This window comes from Lottia gigantea, assembly GCF_000327385.1.
Source record: "Lottia gigantea unplaced genomic scaffold LOTGIsca_105, whole genome shotgun sequence".
NCBI classification, from domain to species: domain Eukaryota; kingdom Metazoa; phylum Mollusca; class Gastropoda; family Lottiidae; genus Lottia; species Lottia gigantea.
The window spans coordinates 615,437-636,203 of record NW_008706876.1 but is presented as its reverse complement, the minus strand read 5'-3'; the positions used below and the strand labels follow the sequence as shown (position 1 = coordinate 636,203).

Here is a 20,767-nt window from a genome sequence, read left to right as displayed (position 1 = left end):
TTCACAAAGTCATTTTAAGATTGTGTAGGACAGAAATTTCAAAATTGTGTCAAATATTACGGAACCATTGAATCTTGTTATTGAACCTTGATTTATGCTGTAAACCGACTTCAAACAACGATTTTGGTTGGTTTAGAGAAATTATGCTGTCAAAAGTATGTCGCCAGTTCAAAGTTCAATGGAAATCCTTGTACACAAGGATCTCTCGGATCCTATAGTCATAGATCGTTATACAGCTTGTGAATTTTAATTGAGCTCATATTATATTTAGCTTAAAATAAGCACACGTTGAGCTCTGATCTTTGATAAAGATGGGATACACCAGATAGCCGAAACTTGTATCTTAAAGTAAGCTACACGTAATATTAAGAATCGAAAATTTAAAAAAAAAACAACATAAGCAGTCAAAAATAACAATGAGTCCAAATTGTTTTAAAACATTATGAATCTAAAATTCTTACCTGAAAGATTGAAGTTTGCTGTTAATTGTCGTTTGATAACTGCAAGACCGGTGAGCAATCAGCTGTTCTAAGACCAGTGATCAGCTGACGGCAACCGCACGCCCTTTTATTTCATTTTACACCGGAAAAACTCATTACCACCAACTGATAAGGCTTTAATTCATAGGCTCATTTTGTATTCATATCTTTGTTGGTTTATGGGTCACATCATCTCAGTTTCACCGGCATTAAAAATTCATTGATAAAACATCACGCGTCATGGATCCGATGCTTTGGCCCTATTACTCTTGGCTGTGATTGGTTGGCTGCCGGAAATTATTGGGATGAAGACGGTGTTTATTTCAAGGTCATTCTTATTCGTTATCAGCTTCATTCATAAAATGTTTTGCGTTGGAAAACAACACCGGAAGTGGATAAACAGGAACATCTGGCCAATCTGTTACGTTTGACATCGCAATATTCAATCTTTTTATTTCCGGTTTAATAGTGAACTGAGCAATTTTTGTCATTTTTTGATCCAATTGTATAGAAATGTGTTATTTCACCCATAAAAACCCCTTTTTAATGGATTCGTATGTAATCGAAAAATCGTTAGAGCGAATTGTTTTAGAGCATAGATTTTAATTCATCAGACCGCGCTTCTTGAAAATTTGAAGAATAAATTTTTTAGTTCGTTCCATGTAAATTTGTGATCCATAATATTAGTAAGCTACAACCACGGTTGGCAGTTTTTTTTCTACTTCCGTTTGGGTAGCTTGTTTTTAATGCCAACCCCTTTACTGACTCACTACAAACAGTCATGGTGAAAAATTGCGTGTGCTCTGTCCAATGTCAGAATGTGTCCACTTTCAACTCGCCTATTTGTTATTAACTGGTCAGTGCTTATCCCAATGACAGTTTTCTGAGGTCAAAATATTGCTGCAGCCAGCATGTTATCATGGTGTGGCATTGTGACGCTAAAATTTGAAATTGTCACAAATTTTATACATGGTTAACATCATGCCATGACACATGAAAAACATTAATTTAAATGTCAAATAATAGACCTAAAGTTCCGATTGACCATTAAAGAATTTATATAATAATTATTATAATGCCTCTCAATGGTCAGGTTAATCCATTTCAAATAATTTATCAAAATTATCATGGTACAAAGTACAATTAATTTCCAGGTCAAAATGACGTACATCATTTCAGAGCTATCATATGTTAATAATTCTTGATATAACCTGTGGCCGGAATGATGGATGAATAGATAGATGGATGGATGGGATACTGGATAGATGATGGATGGATGGAATGAAATAATGGATAGATAGATGGGATGATGAATGGATGGGGGAAAAGTGGATAGAATTGGGAAAAGCGATCAATGAATGTGTGGATGGGTCGTAAATGGATAGATGAATGAGTAGTTGGGTGGATAAGGGAAGGGTAGGCATCAATGGGTGGATGAATGGTTGGAGAAGTTGAATGGATGAACGTAATTGTGGATGGGTGGATAGATGAAATAATTGATGGATGGGTGGATGGATAGATGAAATAATGAATGGATGGATTGATAGATGAACTACGAGAAGGTGAGGCCATGGATAAAGGAAGGATGGATGGAATTTGGGCAATCATTGAATGGGTGGAAGTATGGATAGATGAATGGACTCGAGAAGTAAAATCAATGGATAGGGTGTTTGATTGGATAAATGGAATAATGGAATGGTGAATGTTCAAAGGGAAGTGGATGCGATCAATGGATGGATGAATAGTTGGATAAGTAAAGGAATAGCGATCAATGAATGTATAGATGGATAGATGAATGTATGAATGGATAGATGAATGTATGAACTCTGAGAATGGAATGGTGAAAGATGGGTGATGAATGAATAGATGAATGTGTGAAAAAAGATAACAATTTGATAACAAATAATTGTTGATAATGTAGTGCATTAATGACGCGTGTTTCATTCACTCTCTCATAATTCCTTTAATTATTCTGTTTCTATAATTTCATTCCTTCACATAGATAATAGTTTTTGATCTATAATAGCTCAACTTGGTATGCGAATGTATATTAATGAGTTGTTTGATAAATCAGATTTTTATGACAATCCGTCGAGGGGTTTCTGTATTTATAGCCTTTACATTAATAGTTGTGAATGAAAATTATTTTTATGAATGATAGAAACTTTAATCGTAGTTTCGTGAATAGTAAGCCCACCAATATAGGGTGCGACCTCATTCCCATTCATAAATACAGAGAGTATTTGCTTCGTAACACTAGAATTGTTACGGCTTTCACACCCCCTTTTATTCCTTTGTTATAAAAGTCGTTGGGATTATCCCTTACGACGAAGAAAACGCAAAATGTTTACTCCTGACCTAGTTTTTTTTCGTCACTAAAATTGTTCAAAAGTGCAATGCTTTAAAATGTAACCAATTTTGAGATTAGAGTGGTTGAAAGGTAACAAGTTACAATTCAAATTTGAAGTGTATACTATACACGCGGTGTCAAGATCGAATAGAATATATGAGGCACTGGCGCAGTCAGTTACAATTCCAGAAATATTAGGTGAAGGGGTTGGGAGAAGCCATAGAATTATCACAGGAAAAGAGACTCACAGCACCTAGACATATAAGAACTCATTGATTATAAATTTGAAAAGGAAGAGGGGGTAAGGCGGGACCAGCATTTTTTAGGAGGGCGAGTGGGAAGAGGGTTGGGGTATACGAACGCCACTGTCATAACGACCAAAAAATTATATATAGCCTATAAATTTATATCTCCATTCTATTTTGGCTGACACCCTGTCATAGTCTAGGCTCTTTGCTCATGTATTTGACATGGCGTGTAATATAATAAAAGGTTTTTCTTTTGCTTTAGGCGGAGTCCTGAATATTCAGACACCCATTTGTAACCCATATTTAGGCGTTGCCTGCTACAGTGACACGTAGAAATTGTAGCAAGGGGCATTGGACGTCTTTGTGCTTGCGCTGTGTAGAAAATTCATTATTTTTTTGAAAAGAACATATTTCTGCCACCGCAGCTCCGTTTGTACCTCTGTTTCACTCAAGAGTGTCAGAGGGTAGCGAAATCAACTTAATCATTACTATATTAGGGACAGTATTGTCTTTTTTATGGGCGCTTTGACTGGTCGAAGAGTCCCAAAAAGCAAGGATGATTAAACTTATGGATAAGTAACTCTTATCGGTACAAAGAAATGACCGCATTGTACCATTTGAACTTGCTTAATGATCTATAAGTTTTAAGAAGTAACGGTAATAAGTAACTACCACTGAAGTTTCTTTGAAAATAGCCAGTGGCAAGTATATTTCATCCGTTTTATGTCAGGCCTGGCCTTATTGGCACAAAGCAATGTTTTATAGTTTTAGATAAAACTTGTGGTTGTGGTCTGAAGTCTTGTTTCTCTGAAAAGGGAGGTGACAAAAGTCTTTAGTTTAATAAACTAAAATTTCTTGAACTTACAAAGTCATTATCACTTGCCCTTTTCCTTTATTTAGAATTTTACAACTCAACTTTTTTCTTATTTTGTGTGTTGATGTAGTAGTTCTGCTTTTCGGGTAAATTTAGGAGAGACCCTGTCCCAAGCATTTCATGAAGCTGCTTGGATTTTGTATTTATATAACTTAAAAGTTGAAATAATCACTAAATCTCAGAAATGAACTCGGCAAGATGATACTGATTTATCTTTTGATATATGCTTTATTCATCTCAATCAATAAGGGTAAGTAGCCTAATAATTGTCTGCTCATAGACAACGAATCTTTATCAATTTATCAAGGGAATCTCTTACTAGTAGATGTATCGTGTTGTTAAACTTTTATTGTGACTGTGTTGTGTTGGCTTATCGCACAGTCAAAATATTAATTGTACCCCAATTTGACTGATGAATTTTTAGTAGCCAGTACACACTTAATATATCACTGATTTCATCACTTTAGGTTAAATTTTCAACAGTCAGATTTCTTGTGGATACACTGGAATCGAGCCCTGGCAGATAAACTAGTTTATACGATTATTTCACTAAAAATAAGTTAAAATGGTTTCCTTGTCCTGTTACCATTACTTTTTTGTGATAAAAATTGATTTATCAAATGAAAATGTCTATGAATGTTGTATGTTGGAAGTCACTTGGTCACAAGACATCCACATCACTTGTTAACATTTTATTTATGTATTCTCGGCTGTCAAAGTCAAGCTGTTTTTTTTTTTTTTTTGTGTTTTCTCTATAACATAGGGCCTAATCGTTATATAATTTTTTAAATTGTGATGTATATTTTATCATCTTTTTTTATCATCTTTTTTCATTTGATGAACATTTAAAAAATTTTTCTTTCTGTTTTTTAAATTTATTGCTGAGACATATGTTCCAATTTTATTTAACACCTGTCAAAATAGGTGAGGAAGTTTACCATTTTTGAAATTTGAGTATTTGTGTGGTATAAAAATTTCACCAACAAATATTCAAAATAAAACTGTCATCTTTAGACAAAATAAAGGTTTTATGGATTTATAGAAAATAATCCCCAGCGACAAAAAGCGACAGCAAACCTTTTATTTTTTCAAAACTGGTATGAGGATAATAAATTGGCCAATGCAGTACCATTAGGCCTAATGGTTAATAATAACATTTAGACTAGTTAAGGAAATAGAGCTAAGCCTCAGTAATTGAGCCTACTTATAAAACTGAGTAAAAAATTCTTTGATGGATATTTTTCCATTAAAGTGATACTACGTCAAAGAATGAGTTTTCAAGAATGTCAATATGAGTATATATTCATCAGTGAACTTACCTGGTGTCATAAAGTTACAACAGAATCCCTGTAAAATCTAGAAAATTGAAAAATTCATGAAACTAATTACTGAAAATTATTGAAAAATTAATCTTAATATCAAACGTTTTTCAATAATTAATTGCATTTTCATGGATAATTACTAAGTTTTTTGTATTTATCAGATTATATAAGGATCCTGTTATGTTATTTATGACACCAGGTATATCTATTGATGAATATATGGTATTGTGTCATTCGAGGGTTTATAACAACACATTTTTAAAGTTATAAATGAGGTTCTCTTCAAAAAGAATGTCAGCATACAAAAAACATGAAAATTTCAGAAGAGAGAGCTAGCCGCTCTTCAATTATGACATAAGTATAGTAAGTATAAGTATAATACCCAATAATAATATAAACAAGGCCAAACCAGGATGATATTGGGGTCTAATATGAATAAATATATATGAATATATATAACAATGGTCTTATAGGCCAAGTTTAAAATGTTTACATTTTATGTTAATTCTAATATTCCTTTAATTTAAAGGTTGAACTGAATCACGCATTAATCAAGGCATTACATTGATTATCTCATTATCCATGCAAAAAAGGGAGTACTATAGTTTTAAAGACTTAAAGAGTGTCATTTAATTTTGTTCTATTTCTTCTAATTATCAGGGAATGATGTGATATGTAGGTTTTATAACCTTGAAGCAGAATGTAGATATAGATTAGATGGTTTTCATATGGTCATAATTCAAGCTAAAATAGATAAATGTTCTGAACCAGTTCAAGTTTCTTTTCATATCACGGTAAATTTTTATTATGATTATTAACTGGGTATTGTGCATTGTGATGGGTGAACCAATGACCGCCATAAGAGACCAATACTGTTCCTTGGACAAATTTGTATAAAATTAATAATCCTTAAAGATGGGTTCCCTTATTTTTGTTTATGAAAATGGAAATGCTAATACTTATATGAATAGAAAGAAGAGATGTTCAAATGACTTGGAGAAAATTATCAGTTTGTCTCACATGTCCATAATTAATTCATAATTAGCTAATTAAATTAGAAGGAAAGTTTTTCGTTTATCCAGATTGTACTTACATGGGAACATTTATGATTAGTTAAAACTCTTAATTATATGCAATAAGAACATAATAATATGACTAATAATACATGATAATTCATTAGAAACAACAATTAATCAAATAGTTTGCTTAATTTGACACTAAAAAATAAGAAAAACCCATCTTTAAGACATTTAGGGGATATATTGACTGCAATAGCCAGTTTGTAAATGCCTGGAATTGATTTGATTGTGTGCTACCAAATACAGCCAATCAGAGCCCTCAACAGAAAGACTTAAATAATTTGGCTGTTGGTGCAATAGACGGTTATGTTTGGCTTTATTCGCTATTGTAAAATCCAACCTTTTTAGTTTCCATTTAGCCTTGTCATATTTTTATCATATCAATGTGCTGTGTAGCTCAATACATTTCATTTCATTTTGGTTTCAGCATGAACAGCCTAATATAGATTGGTCTGGTACATTCTCTAAAAGTCAAGAATCAAAGACTGTAGATGGGTTAGATGTGGATGTGGAGTTACAAGTCTTTCTGGCCTATGATGAAAACAGAGATTTATTTGTGAAGGTATGTTTGAATTTTTGTTGATTGGCCCTGGATTAGTCAGTTCTACTTATTTGGGATTCATGGAATCAACAGGAAACTGTTTGTTAAAACAAGTAGGAACAGTGTTCAAAATGGCGGACAAAAAAAATAAACAGATATATTTTATAAGGATAACCAGTTCAGTTTAAGGGATTGGCCAAACATCTTGGCATTGAGTTTTGCTGAATTATCTGTACCCATACAGCTGAGATGACTGGAATAATAACTTATTCAAGATCAACAGACTTTTATCTGTTACTTTCAGTAGTTATTACAAATGGTTATTTGTGGATTTTGTTTTTGAGTAATTTAGAAATTACCTCTCCAATTGGCAATTTTTGGATGATAAATGAGTTAGAATATCGTGTTTGCAGAACATACAGGGTCAGAGTTAGCATGAAATATATAGGCTTACAATCAACATAGTTTCAAATGGAAGGATCTGGCAAAAATGCATTCTGTCAGTAATAGCAGGAAAAATTCTTTAATATTTGATAACACCAATATAGTTAAAATCATGGAGCATAAAGATAGCCTAAACCAATCAAAATAAAATCACATTACATTTTCTGATCTTTTCAAGTTTTCTACCAAAGGTTTGTATGTTCTACAATTGATGTATTGGGCACTATTTTAACAGTGGTATTTCTATATTGCTCTATATTTGTTGTATTGAGAACTATTTTAACAGTGGTATTTCTATATTGCTCTATATTTGTTGTATTGAGAACTATTTTAACAGTGGTATTTCCATATCGCTCTATATTTGATGTATTGAGAACTATTTTAACAGTGGTATTTCTATATCGCTCTATAATTGATGTATTGAGAACTATTTTAACAGTGGTATTTCTATATCACTCTACAATTGATGTATTGAGAACTATTCTAACAGTGGTATTTCTATATTGCTCTATAATTGATGTATTGAGAACTATTTTAACAGTGGTATTTCTATATTGCTCTACAACAACTGTTGTTGTTTATTTAATCAATAATTTACTGTATTGTACATTTTATAACATATTTTTTGATAAAAATGCTATGTTCTATTAAACCACATTATCTCTGTTATTTTTATAATAAGTGCCCATATGTAGATCTATTTATACCAGACCCATAGTTGGCCCAAGGTTTTAGCAGGGTGGGGGTCATTATTTTTTGAAGAAGTATTCAACTATAGCCACATTTCATTTAAGTCATCTAAATTTTTCAAGTGGTGCAAAATTTTCTTAATAGGGGCCTGGCCCTCCTCTAGCTATGGGCCTGATTTAAACTCCTGATTAGTAATATTTCAGCAGAATGGAAGGGACAGTTTTTTTACCAGACGTACCTTTGTCTCAGAAACTGGATTTTTTAGCTAGGTCAATCAGTAATAGTGTTCACAGCTCACTGTGGAAATTTAAGCCTTCAAATCAATGTGTGTCGAGAATTATCTGCATTTGAAAGTTAAAAATATGAATCGTCTTTTCTTGGGCTCTGGAACATATAGAAAAACATCTATCAGCCAAGAGGCAAATAGTGAAAGCCATTCAGTGAAGAGAAATTTGTTATATTTATATTTTATATCATGCTAGAATAATATAGTTTGATATAATATCATTTTTTTCAGGCTGATTTTGAAGTATCTAATCAGAAAAAAGCATATTTTCTACATGATACTGTACATTTAAACACTGAAGATTGTATTGGATGTAAGTCTCATCTTTTTACTTTTCCTTACAATTTAAAGAAATATTACTTCTTAGAATGGTCTTGAACTTGGTCAAAAAGTGTATACAGGTGCCATGACTAAAGAATAGAATCTCTATATAAGACAATATATGCATCAAACGAAATAAAATGATTGAAAAACACTTCTAAACATATTTCAAAATTACTTAGTTTTATGGATTTATTAGATTATAGAGGGATTTTGTTGTAAAGTTTTGACACCAGGTAAGCCCACTGATAAAGAAAGACTCATTTTGGCCAAGTTTAAAAATTTCAATTTTTTGGTAATCTTAAAATAAGAGGTAGTATAACTTTAATTAGTAGTTTTGACTTTGAACACTTATAGCTTCTATTTGCACCATTCCAAATTACTCCCTGTAGTGTCTGTATAAACTGAGTCTGTTTATTCACAATAATCAATAACAATTGTTTAAAAAGAAGCTATAAGTGTTATGGATGCACATAAAAAGGTTAACAATATTTTTTTTGAATTGGTGTAAATGTGTTAAATAAAATCTGACGGTTGTTTCTTCATTACATTTCACAATGTTAACTTGTGGTATTTAGTCATGTTATAGAATCACATAGCCTGACATATTGTTTTGTTATTATTTTGTACAAACAAAGGATGATTTTTAAGGCCATGGTTCACCATTTTCGGAGATTTATGTGGGCCAAGAAAACTTGTAAGTAGTCTTGAATCAGAAATATTGTATAATAGCTCAGCTTTAAAAATACTTCAAACTAGAAATTTCACTTTTTATTGTCTTCTTTCAATAGCTAATCTTCTGACCGAAAATTATTTTATTTGATTATCCAGTCTTTATTTGTTCTGCATTATGGCGGAGTTAATAATTCAACAATTCCTGTTTCTTAGACTAATGTACAATTTACCGAAAATACTGAGTCATGGCCTTAAAACTTCTACTTTAGATCCATACACAGTTAATGCTTTCCTTATTATTATTGTTTTAAAATTTCAGTAAATAAAGCAGGCCAGATTGCAGTTGGTTGTTTATTAGCCTTATTACTGATAGCTAGTATTTTACTTGTTATATTGTTGTATCTTCGCTATAAACGCAAACGTCTCCAACGTCAAAGCCTGGTGTATGTTGATAATATTGAATCACCTTGTGATGTGATAGCTGCCTCACCACCATCAACAGAACAATCGTCAATACGATTTGATGTCCAAACACAACGAGTGAATCAAAATTCAACTTCAGTTATATAATGCGTACCCAAATATAGCTTCTCATCCGTTTCCATAGTGATATTTTGTGAATTTGTAAAATCATATGGTATTTTGTGAAAAATCATTGTAGTACTTTGTGAAATTTCATAGTGGTTCTTTGTGAAATTTCATAGTGGTATTTTGTGAAAAATCATAGTGGTACTTTGTGAAATTTCATAGTGGTATTTTGTGAAAAATCATAGTGGTACTTTGTGAAATTTCATAGTGGTATTTTGTGAAAAATCATAGTGGTATTTTGTGAAATTTCCTTGTGAAAAATCATAGTGGTATTTTGTGAAAAACCATAGTGGTACTTTGTGAAAAACCATAGTGGTACTTTGTGAAATTTCATTGTGGTATTTTGTGAAAAATCATAGTGGTCCTTTGTGAACAATCATTGTGGTATTTTGTCATCATTCTGTGTGGTTATGGATAAATTTCAGCAGATTTTTACTATTTTGCCAAAAAAAGGAAAGACTGATTTGTACAGTATTTCTTAATGAAAAGTTATTTTTTTAGAAGTTTTGTGGGGAAATATGTATTATTTATTGAATGTGTAATTTGTGTTTTACTATACATTCCAACATTGCTGCAAAATTCCTGTTAAAACAGTGCATTATATATAAGTATATTTATACCAAAAAGTATATTTCCTATAGCTATAATCAACATTTTGATCATCAATTTTGTATTGATTTGTATATTAATTTGCATTTAATATTTTGTGTGCCTTAGACAATATCTTACATTTATAAGAAAGTCTTTCAGAACACAAAACTGTGGATCATTCTAAAAATGGATGAAAAGACATCAAAAGTGATTCAATATGAAACATTCCTTAACAACACGTTGAGAGAAGACTTGAAAAAGATACTGGAAGCTCGTGATAAAATCCACAAGGAGACTTCTGATTATTTACAGTTAAAGATAGTGATTGAAAGACTACAGGAGAGTCAATTGTTAGAAGATGAACTCAAAACCAAGATAGATCTAGGCAACAGTTTCTTCGTTCAAGCCAAGGTGACAGACGCCTCTAAAATTTGTGTTGCCATCGGTTATGGCTTCTTTGTTGAATTCACTTTTGAGGAAGCTTTGAAATTTATTCAGAAGAAAACTACAAGGTTGTCAGAGCATGCTAATGTTTTGACACAAGATGCCTCTAGAATCAAAGCCAAAATCAAATTAGTTATGGAGGGTTTGAGAGAAATGCAAGGGTTGCCTGCTAAAAGTGTGAAGCCTTTTAGAGATATTTTATAATTATATATAAATAAATTAATGAAATAAATTCCGTAATTGTGTTGTTTTTTTATTTGCAGAAAAGTAGGATGTAAAACTCCATTCATTTCATTTCGGTTTTTTTATTAGTAGCTTTTATTTTTAATAGACACTTCAGTCTAGGTCTAACGACAGCCCTCTTGAGCTTTCTTCAAATTAACCTTTTGACTTAACGTGATGGCTTCTGCTTAAACAATAAAATTTCTACCCTCTCCAGCGTTGACAGTTTGATCTATTAGGTTAGATCAAAAGGCTAATTTGACACAAGTGGCTGGATTAAAAAATATAAGCTAGAAAAAAAATATTTGTCACAGTCTTCCTGTCGAAGGCTCTAATTTGCTGTATACGTATGCATACAATCCAATCAAATCACTGCATTTACAAACTTCCGTGAGTAACTATTAGCTTTTCACCCAATCTCCAGATTTGTTTTCCTGACCTGTACACATGTATGGTAACTAATGATGTCGAACTATAAAAGGAGGTCGTAACAGCTTGACAATGATGGTTACTTGCTGGGTGCACCCGGCCTTCTTAAAATCTTATTTGCTCAAATCATCTCATGAAATGCCGGTAAATCCTCAGATGCATTCTCTAAAAAAATTATTTTAATGCTGCCAGTGCCATTTCTAAACAATATGTTAGACGGCCGATAAAAGCTAAAAGCCATCTCAACCTCTTTTCAGGGGATCTATCATATGTTCATGAAGATTCGTTTCAATACAGTTCATATATCAATATTATCTGATTTGCCTGGTATGTTACTTTACTCAAATCAATACCTTATTTCATGCAACACTTCAGCCAAATATTTTATTCGATATTCCTATGTTTTACGATGTGACGTATATAACATATTGGCGGCGGAGGCGGGAGGGTCGCAATTGCACAGTGAAAATAAATGAGCGAACGCGGCGCGAGGCACACGGAGTTTCATATTATTGTCAAATCCCAATTCTCTTGATTCCCTTTTACTAGTTGAGAAACTCATTAAGTTATTTTTGAATTATTTCAAAACAAGATACAAAAGAAACCAAGAAGTTTATAGAATGGTTGTAAAAAAATTGAATGAAGGTCCATAAGAAAATAAATAATTATTTGATTTATGTATATAAAATTTGAAAGGCCGATAAAAGACAATATCGAACATAATATTCATATAACTAATATATATTATTACGATTAAAAATATGAATTTGAATTTGAAATTATTGATTTATGAATAGTCTCAATTTGTGAATATATAAGAATGTTGAAATATTTTTAGTTAGAACATTATAGAATTTCGAGCGCGCAACTAGACATAGAGTAATATTTGGGTAAGTGTTTTCATGAATATCTCTCTATATTATTGTTCATTTAAGAATTTTTCCTTTTTATATTTTGGCTTATGATGTAGTTATATTGAATTGTAGGCAATTGTTTTGAATCAGGATTTAGGTTAATCTAATGAATAAATTTTGTTTCATTTAAATATTCGACACTTATTTCCAAAAACGTAAAACGTAGATTTGTTAATTTGAGGCACAAATAGATTTGGTAATATGAGGCATAAATACATAGATTTGGTAATATGAGGCACATATACATAGATTTGGTAATATGAGGCATAAATACATAGATTTGGTAATATGAGGCACAAATACATAGGTTTAATTTGAGACACATGTCTATCATACGATCTCTCTGCCCACACCCCTTTCCTACCACTCCCTTTATAATGTTATTTAGTATTTAAAACCAGGACTTAAATATATTAACTTATTGCCCTATTCTGTTTATTTTTAATTTTTAATTGGTTTCATGAAATATATCATAAACATTGACCTTTGTCCAGCGAGGCAGATTCAAATAAGCATTATGCTTCTTTCTGTATCGCATATATATGTACATTGTAAAATTTATCTGTAAATAAAGAAATACTGTTTGAAAAAAAACAAAAATAAACAGCCCTTCCATTGCGATTCTGGTAAAACTGATAACACAGCATTCTTGGCCACAATCTCGTAATCCATCTGAACAGTCAGTGGAAAACCAAGAATTCGATCGTCAGTGCCATCGTCTATACACAGAAAGATATCGCATGATTTGGTATGTTGAAACTACTACCAGGTAACGACCGTTTCGTGAGTTGGGTATAAATGCGTGACACTGATAATTAGTTATGTTAATATTAAATAGTGAACGATTTTCATGAATTTATGTCACCGTTAATGAGCTCTTAACACCTTTAATCCCGTAGCGGCATAACTGTAAATCATCAAAGAAAATAAAACGGTGACTTCGTGGGAATTTGTAATTTTCTAGCAGTGACTTCGTGGGAATACATAGATTGGTTAAGTAATATGAGGGACAAATACATAGGTTTATTAATTTGAGACACAAATACATAGATTTGGTAATTTGAGACACAATACATAGATTTGGTAATATGAGGCACAAGTACATATATTTGGTAATTTGAGACACAATACATAGATTTGGTAATATGAGGCATAAATACATAGATTTGGTAATATGAGGCACAAATACATAGATTTGGTAATATGAGGCACAAATACATAGATTTGGTAATATGAGGCACATATACATAGATTTGGTTATATGAGGCACAAATACATAGGTTTGTTAATTTGAGACACAATACATAGATTTGGTAATATGAGGCACAAATACATAGATTTGGTAATTTGAGGCACAAATACATAGATTTGGTAATATGAGGCACAAATACATAGATTTGGTCATTTGAGGCACAAATACATAGATTTGGTAATTTGAGGCACAAATACATAGATTTGGTAATATGAGGCACAAATACATAGATTTGGTAATATGAGGCACAGATACATAGATTTGGTCATTTGAGGCACAAATACATAGATTTGGTAATATGAGGCACAAATACATAGATTTGGTAATTTGAGGCACAAATACATAGATTTGGTCATTTGAGGCACAAATACATAGATTTGGTAATTTGAGGCACAAATACATAGATTTGGTAATATGAGGCACAGATACGTAGATTTGGTCATTTGAGGCACAAATGCATGGATTATATTGCACTATTTGAAGCTAATTCATTTATTTGTCAAGCCGTTGGAAATGTTGACATATTTATATTGTCGTCTCCCCTTTCCATCTGTCTGTCAATATTTTTGTAAGCACAATAGAGTCTACAGTCTTTTTCTGTTTTTAGTGACATTTGTATTATGTTTCGACCAACGTTTTTTTTAAAGAATAAATAGCGACGGCCATCGTGATACACCCACAATTTTAATGGCAGCACAATAGAAACTACAATTTTGAATCGATTTTAATGATTTGTATTAATGAGATCTTGGTGTTATCATTTATATTCATGAAATCTTGATCGAGTTTGTATTTGAAGACATTTTGGTGTAACGGATTTTGAGTAAGGATTTGATTACCGATGCAATGAACATCTGGGTTTTGAAGAGGAACTTGACAGATTAATCAATACGATCCGTAGTGCTCTTGCATCTAAAAATTTGACAAGATAGTGTGTATGCGTATGATTTGACTGGCAAGTTATTTTTATTTGGATCTATTCGAAAGGCTAAATGTCCATATATAAAAATTGGTGATGCTCATATACACAAATTGGTGATGCTAATATTATGTATATATGCTCATATACACAAATTGGTTCGTATACACAAATTGGTGATGCTCATATACATAAATTGGGTATTCCCATATATATAATATATGCTCATATACAAAAATTGGTTCATATACACAAATTGGTGATGTTCATATACACAAATTGGTGATGCTCATATTATGTATATATGTTCATATACACAAATTGGGATTCTCATATACATATGCTCATATACACAAGTTGGTTCGTATACACAGATTGGTGATGCTCATATACACAAATTGGTGATACTCATATACACAAATTGGTGATATCATGTACACAAATTGGTGATGCCATGTTCACAGATTGGCTTGTTGTAGAAATATAGCCATTTTGGATATAAGGGTACTGTCGTCTAGATATTTGCATCGCCTGTGGATACAGTTCCAATTCGGTTATCCGTACCACTTTTCATTAAATAAAATACAAAATACACTGATGGAAGTTCAATTTTAAAAGAGCTATTGGTATAATTAAGATATATATATCCTGTGAAGCAGTATTTGGGCGACTAATTTTATGGAACGGTGTCGTTGCCAAAAGTGCACAACTCAGATTTTTGTTTCTCCTATAAAAAGTTGAAAGTTCACATGGCATGGTTGAGATATTATGAAATTAGCTACGGATACAAATTATTTATAGTAATATGATATGCTATGTCAACCTACAGGTATTTTGTGGCAGCTGTGACTCGTTACTCTGTATCATTACATCTTTTCCCCATTATCATTTAAAGGATGAGCCCCACCAAAAATAAAGCATCAACTCACCAAAAAATTTGAAAATTTGTAAATAGATTTTCTTTTTATACGTCATATTATATCTCATTCAGTGAATTTCTCCTGAACGTTTTATGTATATGGTATTGTCGCTTTAATTGAAGCAAAAGGTTTTACTGGCCGTTTTTAAAGCGTCTAGAAAGACCAGACTACATAAACCTAATAGTGCAAGAGAATGAACATACTGTTAACATTTCTTAATGATTGGGAGCTTCTTCAAACTGAGACGCCATTTTGGATTAACATGGCGACCAAAAAAACTCTTTAATTGCTTATTGTGTTGGATCTGTGTCAGCTCTTGACTTGCTGAAAGCTTAATATCAAATTTTGGTGGTCGAGGAATCCAATTGTGCCAGGAGCAGTTAGCTATACCTGCCTTGGTATTGAATTCCAACAGAAGAACATCAAAGCCTAGAAGATTAAATGGTGTCTCACTCGGGAGAAATTAAAGTTTTCATCTCAAATTTTATCGGATATATTCTTGTATTTGAAACAATGTACACGATAACAAGTGTAGAAAGTGTCCCTAATCTAAACGTAGCAACCACGATCTAAACAAATAACAGTCAAAAGAATTTGATTATTCCAGACATATTAAACATTCGAAAATTGATTTTAATTTGTTTAGACGTAAACTTAACATTTTTGTTTTCCTAGTTTTTTAGTGTCAAATTAAACAAAACTATTTGATTAATTGGTGTTTCTAATGAATTATCATGTATTCTTAATCATATCATTATGTTCTTATTGCATAAATGTCCATGTATGTAAAGTCAGGATAAACAAAAAAGACTTTTTGACCTTTCTTGATCGGTCACTCATTGGAATTCTACTGGTAATTCCCTTCTAATTTAGCTTATTATGAATTAATTATGGACATGTGAGATAAACTGATATTTATCCAAGTCATTAGAACACCTCTACTTTCTATTCATATATGTATTAGCATTCCCATTTTCATAAATGAAAATAAGGGAACCCATCTTTAACCTTTTGGAGAACTGAGTAACGTATCATGATGCTTAGACGCATATAATTACTGAATTACATTTAGTTGGTACACGTTCACCCTTAACTCCATATTTATGTAGGATTAAATAGCCTCTTTAAAACTGTTATTAGGGTGACATTGTATCTAATATTTATTCAATTATTTGCAGAAACATGGCGGCATTTGCAAGATTCAGCTTGATAGCTATGAACCTTATCTTTTTGGTAAGTCGTGTTATTTTAATTCGTTTATTGACTTTGGCAATCATTATGATATGTATTAGCTGGGCGAACCGTAGTCCTAAAAATCTGCCTCTATTCCAACCTCTGATGGAAATTTTGATAGTTGTCGGCTGAAGTAGAGTCAGAAGAAAAAGGCCCTGTTAAATAAAAAAAAAACTGTTATGGAATATAATACATACATAATTTAACAGGGCCTATTTTTCTGTCTCTACAACAGGCGACATCTGTCGAATTAGCTATCAGAGGCTGGTATCAAGAACATTGGCTGGGCGAACCGTTACCTATGGTTCCATGGTATCAAGAACATTAGCTGGATGAACCGTTACCCATAGGTCCATCGTATCAAGAATATAAGCTGAGCTATCGGTTACTGACATTCTCACTCAAGTGGTCCAATTTATACATAACAAACAACGAAATAAAAAGATTGTTAGACTGAAGAATGGGGGAATATTTAACTTAAAATATTGCAGGTATGTGGACTCGCAATGTTTGCCTTTGGATTATGGATGGCTGTTGATGATGGCTACTTGAACAAGTTTGGAGCTTTACTGAATGTTAACAAAAATACTGTGGTGTTTACCGGCATCAAAATATTGTTAGATTCAGTCCAAGAGGCCAGTTTTGTTTTAATGGGATGTGGACTTGGTATATTGATTATCGCCATTTTGGGATTCTGCGGAGCTATTCGACAAACTGTTTGCAGTCTTCTTCTGGTTGGTAAAAATTTATAGTCAATGTACTTTACAGGGTAAACTATGTATCTATCGTGAATGTTGCATAAGGTAAACCGTTAAAGGGACAAGTGCGCCAATTTTTTTTTATCTACTTTTTTTTGCGATTGCAAAAGAATTTCCGTTCGGCAACTGTCTGTGGTTTCCCTAAATTGGCTGTTCTTAACGATGAATGGATTGTACGCCAGACAATCAGAGACCTCGCCAGAAAGACTTTTACACCATGACTTAGTGTTTAGTGACTTTTAATCGAGGCCTCTGATTCAATCAAAACACTGCATTTGTTAACTTCAGTGATACAAGAAAGGTGGCTATTGCATACAATGTATAGGCCTAAGCCGATGGTTGTAATAGCTTGACATCGTGAAGATGTTTGGGGTGATACTGTGACGATCTATATAATATGTTTCAGTATTGCACTATCGTGGTTATTTTGATCATGACTCAACAAGGAGTTGTTATATTTGTAATGACCAACCAACAACAGGTTAAGTATGATTTAAATTTAAGGAATAAAACTTTCCGGTAAAAAATGCGACGTGCATTATGTTGGAGAAACCCAAAACACGTTGAGTACTCGTGTAACCCTTCATAGCTTTGACATTCTCCATATAAAAGATAGACCAATCGCGAATCATTTCAATTCATCCAATCTTTCCATTGATGATCTTCTTGTTATGCCCATAGGAAAGGCTTCTGTATCTACAACAACCAAACAAAAAACCAAGCTATTGCAAAGGGAGAGTTTCTGGATAGACCAATTACAAACAGTTGTACCTAACGGCCTAAATAAACAGCATGACAATCAAATTATACCTTTGATGCAACATACAATTCTATAGCTATAAATGCCTCTGTGATTGTCAAACGCTTTTATGAAGAGCTCCAGGATGAATTCCCTAACATCTATACTAAACGTTAAGTTTGGTGACTGCTTACAAAAGGAATAAAAATCTGAGTAATGTTCTTGTCCATAATAGATCGCTTTGCATTTTTAGATTATTTGTTTAGCTTGTAAATTATTTCTTATCAAATTAATGTATTCTAATCCATGATCTCTACTTGTGACCTAGGCCAGTGCTTCTATAAGAGAGTATCTCCTATAACACCCTACACAAATATTTTGGGGATTCCTGTGTAAAGGAATAAAAGATTTTTTTTTTCGAGCAGACAGTATTCACACCCAACTTTGTGTTTTGTCTTGCGAGTCCTAAAGGGATTGTAAAGAGGGATATCGGGGATACTGATAGCATCAATTTACAATTTACATTTCAATTTTCAATCAGACGTCTGTGGTTCCTGCAATTACACTAAAACTATGTGTATGATGACTAATTGCAACTTGATGCTACCAGTGTCCCCAATACACATAAATTCTATTTAGAAAACCTCTTTACAATCCCTTTAAAGAGATAGTAAGCTATTGCGAACTTCGTTTTATAGCTTGACTGCAATAGTTAGCAGTTTGTAAATGCAGCCATTTGATGGATACGCTAACGAATACAGAAATCAGTGCTTTCAACAGAAAGTCTATAATGATTACGAAACAATGTTTACAGTCTTTCTGTCGAGGGCTCTGATTGGCTGTACTGACGAACAATCCAACCAACTCACTGCAATCTGTGATACAGGAATAGTGGCTATTGCAATCAAGGTATAAAACGGAGTTTGTTATTGCGTGACATTGTGAAGATAGGAAATATCATGCTCATAAACCCTATGAACCACTCCTTGGGGGGTACATAATATATGAATATTGAAATATTACAGGTGAAAGAGGCTACTGGCAAAAAGACCGTGGAAATGCTTTCTAAGCAATATGAAAAGACCTATGACACATCAAACACTGCATCGATCTTTTTAGATTATTATCAGGTCGAAGTAAGTTCGTTCGCCTCTTTCTCGTCCTCACCATCGTCATCATCACCATCATCACCTTTTCACCATAATCCTGACCCTCTTCGTTTTAATCTTCCTCCTCATCATCATCATCTTCACCATCATCACCTTTTCACCATCATTCTTACTCTCCTAGTCTTCCTCATCATCCTTTTCACCATAATCCTCACCATCTTCGTTTTCATCTTCCTCCTCCTCATCATCATCATCACCATTATCACCTTTACACCATAATCCTCATCCTCATCCTCTTCGTCTTCCTCAGCATCCTTTTCACCATAATCCTCACCCTCTTCGTTTTCATCTTCCTCCTCATCATCATCATCATCACCATTATCACCTTTTCACTATAATCCTCACCCTCTTCGTCTTCCTCCTCCTCATCATCATCACCATAATCACCTTTTCACTATAATCATCACCCTCTTCGTCTTTCTCCTCCTCCTCATCATCACCATAATCACCTTTTCACCATAATCCTCACACTCTTCGTCTTCCTCCTCCTCCTCCTCATCATCATCATCATGGTATGAATAAGGTCTTTGGAGGGACTCAGCTAGACAGTATCAATAGTATTGTCTATTTAATCCATATATAATAGTGATCCTGAATCACAGGTTCAGATAGTGCCATGGTCTTTTCTACCCTGTCTTTTCGATTTCTCCCTATCAATCATGGCGTTCTAACCGATCTTTCGACAGGGTAGGGTATGCTACTGGTTTGGCAAACCTTTCCCCATTGCACGCCGTGTTCGTCTGCATTAGTTGATTAGTAAGGAGGTAAGGCATGGAATTCTATATCATTGCCACAGTGGGAATCAATTATTTTTCTATTTTAGAACATGTGCTGTGGTATTAACGGACCAACTGATTACGACAAATTCACTAAATGGAGAGAGAATTTCAAGCAAGACAATATTAGTGGTAAATCAATCGTGCCGATATCGTGCTGTGGTCAACAAAATTCAACCAAATCATATCTGTTCCTAGAATCAGACGGTTCATGTCCGAACAATGGCGGAACACAGGATGTAAGCATCAATTTTAAATCGTTATTGGGACCGCAGTGTTTCTGTGAGTTAGATGTTTGTGCGTTTACTTGAAGGTCTAGAGTTCAATCCCGGCATAGATCAAGATATTTTCAATCCGCTTTCCCTTGATAAAATGTCGTATACCATTGCTGAAGGAACGTGCTAGTCGTTCAATTGGTGAAATGGGACAATCCACCTAGGCACTGTGTGATACTGGCTGTGCACGATAAAGATCCATAGAAATTATATAGTCGAAAAAAGATTA

At 33.1% G+C, this 20,767-nt stretch overlaps 4 protein-coding genes across 4 annotated transcripts in view; 3 read left to right on the top strand and 1 right to left on the bottom strand.

The window, feature by feature from the left end:
• Positions 1–3,934: 3,934 nt before the first annotated feature.
• LOTGIDRAFT_151283 (hypothetical protein) lies at positions 3,935–11,170 on the top strand. The gene is made up of 5 exons (XM_009046714.1): positions 3,935–4,201; positions 5,934–6,067; positions 6,780–6,914; positions 8,545–8,626; positions 9,629–11,170. Exon 5 carries the CDS (start codon positions 10,675–10,677, stop codon positions 11,134–11,136), a length of 462 nt encoding a protein of 153 aa, XP_009044962.1. The 5' UTR covers positions 3,935–4,201; positions 5,934–6,067; positions 6,780–6,914; positions 8,545–8,626; positions 9,629–10,674; the 3' UTR covers positions 11,137–11,170.
• A 1,430-nt stretch (positions 11,171–12,600) lies between these two features.
• LOTGIDRAFT_136324 (hypothetical protein) lies at positions 12,601–14,002 on the bottom strand (the record flags this gene model as incomplete). The annotated part of the gene is made up of 2 exons (XM_009046713.1): positions 12,601–12,824; positions 13,624–14,002. Coding segments are annotated over 2 exons (603 nt in total), but the record flags the coding sequence as incomplete, so codon positions are not given.
• Positions 14,003–16,770: 2,768 nt separating this feature from the next.
• LOTGIDRAFT_170858 (hypothetical protein) lies at positions 16,771–17,573 on the top strand (the record flags this gene model as incomplete). The annotated part of the gene is made up of 2 exons (XM_009046712.1): positions 16,771–16,821; positions 17,313–17,573. The coding sequence occupies 2 exons, from the start codon at positions 16,771–16,773 to the stop codon at positions 17,571–17,573; spliced, it is 312 nt and encodes a 103-aa protein (XP_009044960.1).
• Positions 17,574–19,044: 1,471 nt separating this feature from the next.
• Positions 19,045–20,767, top strand: part of LOTGIDRAFT_237390 (hypothetical protein) — a gene marked incomplete at its 5' end in the record, with an annotated part of 3,425 nt that continues 1,702 nt past the window's right edge. The window contains 3 exons of the mRNA XM_009046711.1: positions 19,045–19,227; positions 19,344–19,454; positions 20,311–20,502. Coding sequence (XP_009044959.1) covers positions 19,045–19,227; positions 19,344–19,454; positions 20,311–20,502 — 486 coding nt within the window. The remainder of the gene's footprint in view (positions 19,228–19,343; positions 19,455–20,310; positions 20,503–20,767) is intronic.

Excerpts from the sequence above, each read along its gene's own strand:
- LOTGIDRAFT_151283 (XM_009046714.1), top strand. The coding sequence starts at position 10,675 with ATGGATGAAAAGACATCAAAAGTGATTCAATATGAAACATTCCTTAAC.